At 28.7% G+C, this 4,562-nt stretch overlaps 1 protein-coding gene across 2 annotated transcripts in view; it reads right to left on the bottom strand.

The window, feature by feature from the left end:
* Positions 1–3,705, bottom strand: part of LOC107643570 (probable WRKY transcription factor 4) — a 7,759-nt gene extending 4,054 nt beyond the window's left edge. Inside the window, exons 1-2 of one of the 2 annotated variants that reach the window (XM_016347254.2) lie at positions 3,443–3,705; positions 3,054–3,412 (exon numbers count right to left, since the gene is read on the bottom strand). In XM_016347254.2, the coding sequence (XP_016202740.1) occupies positions 3,054–3,377 (324 nt within the window). In that variant the 5' untranslated portion in view covers positions 3,378–3,412; positions 3,443–3,705. Of the gene's footprint in view, positions 1–3,053 lie in introns of both variants that reach the window. The other variant, XM_016347251.2, reaches the window with a different exon arrangement.

The following is a 4,562-nucleotide window of genomic DNA, read 5'->3' on the forward strand; positions in this document are numbered from 1 at the left end:
TATGTATTTTATATTTTAACATATATTCTATCTGAATGACTAATTTAGTAGCTATTTTTGATGTACACTTATTATTATTGATTTTTTTTTTTTTGTAGTATCATGTAAATGGATATTTTTAGTTGTTACTTTGCATCTCAACACCTGTTGATATATATTTCTATTCTTAGATGATTTAGATTTAATTTTGACATATTGCAATGTACACCACCAATTATAACCATGCATGATATGCTTAGTTGATTACAATAACTAGCTAAAAATTCAGAAACATGGTAATGTATAAAGAGTAATGTTCGATGTACAAATAATGTTTTAATTAAGTATTTGTTTGAATTGACTTTTTTGTAAATATGAAATAACTTTTTATTTAAAAATATTTTTAAAAACGATAAAAAAAATGAATATTTTTTTCAAAAGTCAATCTAAACTGATTTTAAGTCTCTAACTATATTAAGTATCATAATAACACAAAATCTACTGGGGTTTAAAATAGAGATTAGAAAGAAGGACTTGGATAGAATTTGAAAGAAAAAACACATACACACAAATAATTTTTCTGGTATATTATATATGTTCAATTGATGGTTTTTGAAAAACTTTGGTATATTGGATGCGTTAAATCTGGCAATTCAATTTATGGTTACGATCGTTTTCAAATTTCAATCCAAATATTTAAACGAGAAATGAAAAGGGTGTATGATCATGAAATGAAAATGGATTATGGTTGAAGGTATTGATTCTAAATTTCTAATTGTTCCAATAATGGGAAAAAGTGGGCATTGATAGATAAGGGATTGTGCACAGGTAAAGGCACATATGATTTATTTTCACGATTAAGAGCACAATCAAGAAATTAGAGTTTTATAAGGCACGTATGAAGGTTATTTTTATTAGATTTTTTAAAAATAACTCATCAAATACATAAAAAAAAAACATCAAACTTCTAACTTTCTAGCTAATACAAATTGTTTATACTTAAAAATTGTGTTAAGAAAAATTGTTAAAGAAAAGTTTCATCAGACCTTATGAAATGATTATGGAAAATTGTGTGTAATCATTAATCCATTGTTTTTTTAAGAAAACTGACCTTAACTTTATAGTTTATACTCGTTGTAATGATTATTAGTACTACTATTATGAAAATTTTTAAAAAGCATGGTTCCTTACTCATTATTAATCAGTGGACTTTAATTTGGTATTTACATACTACAATGATCTCACTCCCAAGTCACAACAAGACTTAAGTGCCATTATCTTTATATTACACATCACAAAGGTAACAACATGTAAAGTTTGCATTAATTAAAATATTTGTTTTATTGTTTAGTTAATATAAATGTGACGAAACTTACATATGCATTGGAGGATCCTCAATTCCTCACGCTATTATATTAAGTCTTAACTAAACATACTGTTACATACTATCCCACAGTTATAGGACGTAACGAAATGTGTGCATGTAACATTATTTAATGATTCATAATTTAATTTAGAAAATAAACCCAAAACTCTAGGTCGGCCAATTGCACATAACATGATACAAAGACAGACAAATTCAGATACAAATACTATTCACCCACATAGATCAATGTGGTACTTCCCGAGTATATGATGTTTTCAATTTAAGAGTAACTAGTATTTAAGAGTTTCATTTTATGAGGGAAAAAAAAAAGCTAAATCAATAAATAATGATCAATATAATTTTGCTCTAATAAAAGCATGTATATAATAACATGTACTTTTGTTTTATAAGAAAAACTCATTAAGTTGGTTAAACATTTTACTTTTTTAAAATAGATTTAATAATTTATATTTTCTTGGGTATTTTCACATATTTACTTTTAAAGAAAATCATTGGCATCTACATTCAATAATGTATTATCATGAAAATAATTAATTTTAAATACACCATTTAAAAATAATCTATACGCATTAATTTGATTAGATAACAGACAAACTTTTCTGTTTTTTTTTTTTTTTCTTTTAAGTATAAGTATATTAAAGTAAAACTCACGTAAATAATTTATTTTTGTTGAAAACATAAAATTACACTAAAAACAAGAGAGATGTTTATCCTTGTAGAAGCCATAATATACATCTCTATATAATAATCAGTAATCACTTATAATTTTCAAAAACTAATTATTTATCTAGCAATTTTTTATATAAAAGCTTTAATTTCCTAGCAATTTTGTAATAAAAGCTTNCAATTACGATAAAATTTTGTTGACAAGTATTCTAAGATATTAATTAAGGAAGCAAAATTGAAAACTTTGATGCATTCAACCCAAAGAATACTTATAAAACTTTTCACTTTCTAATATGTTTTGTCAATCACAATGAGTTATAACTCAAATGGCATCATCTCTTTATACTTATTTAAGAGGTTAGGGATTTAAATTTCTTTATCTAGATAAAAAAAGGGTTAAAAGAATTATTTTTAAAAAATATCAAAATATTTAAAACAACTACTTTAATTTTCCATTTTATTAAGAAAAAATTTCATTTTCCTCTTATGTGAGATCCATTTTATTAAGAGAAAATTTCATTCTCTTCTTCTACGAGATGTTAAAATGACACTTCCCTCCCCTCTATTTTATAAATATACATTTCTCTTCCTTCTAACTTTTAAAAAATTAAACCTCATCTTTAATTATTAATTATGAGAATACTTAGAAGGATAATATATTACTCTCTATGGTATCTACCTAACTAGCATGATATGCGAGATAAATTAAAAATTGAAGTTCCAAAAAGCTTAATAAAATTATTCTTAATATCAACGGCAATAATAGTATTAGAATAAACATTACACAAGATTGAAAAAATGACATAGGTTAAATAAGGACAAATTTTGTTTTAAATTTAGTTAAAAGCTAATTTAATATTACTGAAAATTTAACTAAATAATTATTTTTAAGAAAAAGTAAAATTTGAAAGTAAAAAAATTATTTGATGCCAAAAAGGTAACAGAGAATTCGCAAAGGTCCAAATAATAAGAATACGCACACATTCTGAGAAGATGGTGTGATGAGTGCTTAGTTATTTACCTGAGAAGATGAAAACAAGGCAGAAGGAGAATCAATCAGGCCACTGGTCCCCGCCGCCGCCGTTGGAGATGCCATGGCTCCGGCGAGCAGCTGAGAGAACGACTTATTGCCATCGTCGCCGCCGAAGAAGCTTGAGATTAGTGTCATCGGACCAGGGCTGAAACCGCCGCCGAAAAGACTCTCCATGGAACCACCACTACCACCACCACCGCCACGTGTGGGCAGAGTGATGCTCGGTCTCTGTGGTGGCTGCTCCTCCACGCCGCCGCCGCTATTTGCCGCCTTCCACGGCGGTCTCTCTCCATTTCCACCACCACCAACCATCCAATAAGTAACTACTACGGTCTAAAAGTACAAAAGAGACAAAACAGAAAACAAGAAAAAGAAAATTGATCTAAGCTTCAATCTTCAATCTTCAATATTTCTCTAATCTTGTGACAGTTCTGACTTTTCTTCTCTGTCTTTTCCTTTCTGTCTCCGTGTGTTCCCAAAAACCCAAAATGTTTCAACCTTTTTTTTCCCTATCTTTCTGCTATCTGTGTCTACGACTCTATGTGTTTCGGTGAGTTTAATTCGATTATTTTTTTGGGTTTGGTGGATCTGAAAATTCAACTGATGAAAGTCCACGGTCCCCCATAGAAAACCAATTCTTCTCAATAAAATTTAAATTTAAAATTTTTAAATAAAAAATAGAGATTACACCATTTAAATTATAACTCATTGCAATATAAAGTTCTATATTACATTCATCGCTAATGACTATATACACTTTTTTATTTTTCATATTGGAAAGAAGATGGAGTATCACATGGGTATGAGAATACATGCTGCTTTACGCAAGTGTGATGGTTTAAAAATCGCTGGGTCCGATTTCATGACTTGTAAAATTTTTTCTCATCCAGCAAAGAAATTGCTGGGTCCGAATTTTTTGGACCCAAAAAAATTTAAATGTAAAGCATGAAATCGGTGGATCCGATTTCCATGCACTGCCTTCCATAAACCACAAATCAGACGGTCCGATTTGTGTCTCCTTTCAACTGCAATAAATCGGACCGTCCGATTTCTTCCCTTCACCTGAACGCGCCGTCACAACGGTGTAAAACTCTCCCAAATTTTATAACCTAGCATTACACCAAACTTGGTCTCATATAAAAAAAATTTTAAATTAAATATTTTAGTTTTTAATTAAAATTAATTATTTAATTGATTTTTAACAATTAATTTTATTAATCACTTAGGTTTTTTGTTTTGTCAACTTTAATAAAGGATAAAATAGTCCCTAACAGAAGATAAAATAGTTCTTGATCCCTCCTCTTTTCGGAGACGACACTGTTTTCTCCCAATTTTCATCATATTTCTCAAAATTCTAACCGTCTAACACTGCAACCTCAAATTACACAATGCACACTCTGCAATTTCAATGTTTACAAGAAAAAAATCATCAACTTATTCTCAACCAATTCATACTCAAAAAACTAATAACTATATCTCTCAAGTACTTGTTGTCTT

Source organism: Arachis ipaensis, chromosome B05 (assembly GCF_000816755.2).
Source record: "Arachis ipaensis cultivar K30076 chromosome B05, Araip1.1, whole genome shotgun sequence".
Classification (NCBI taxonomy): Eukaryota; Viridiplantae; Streptophyta; class Magnoliopsida; order Fabales; family Fabaceae; genus Arachis; species Arachis ipaensis.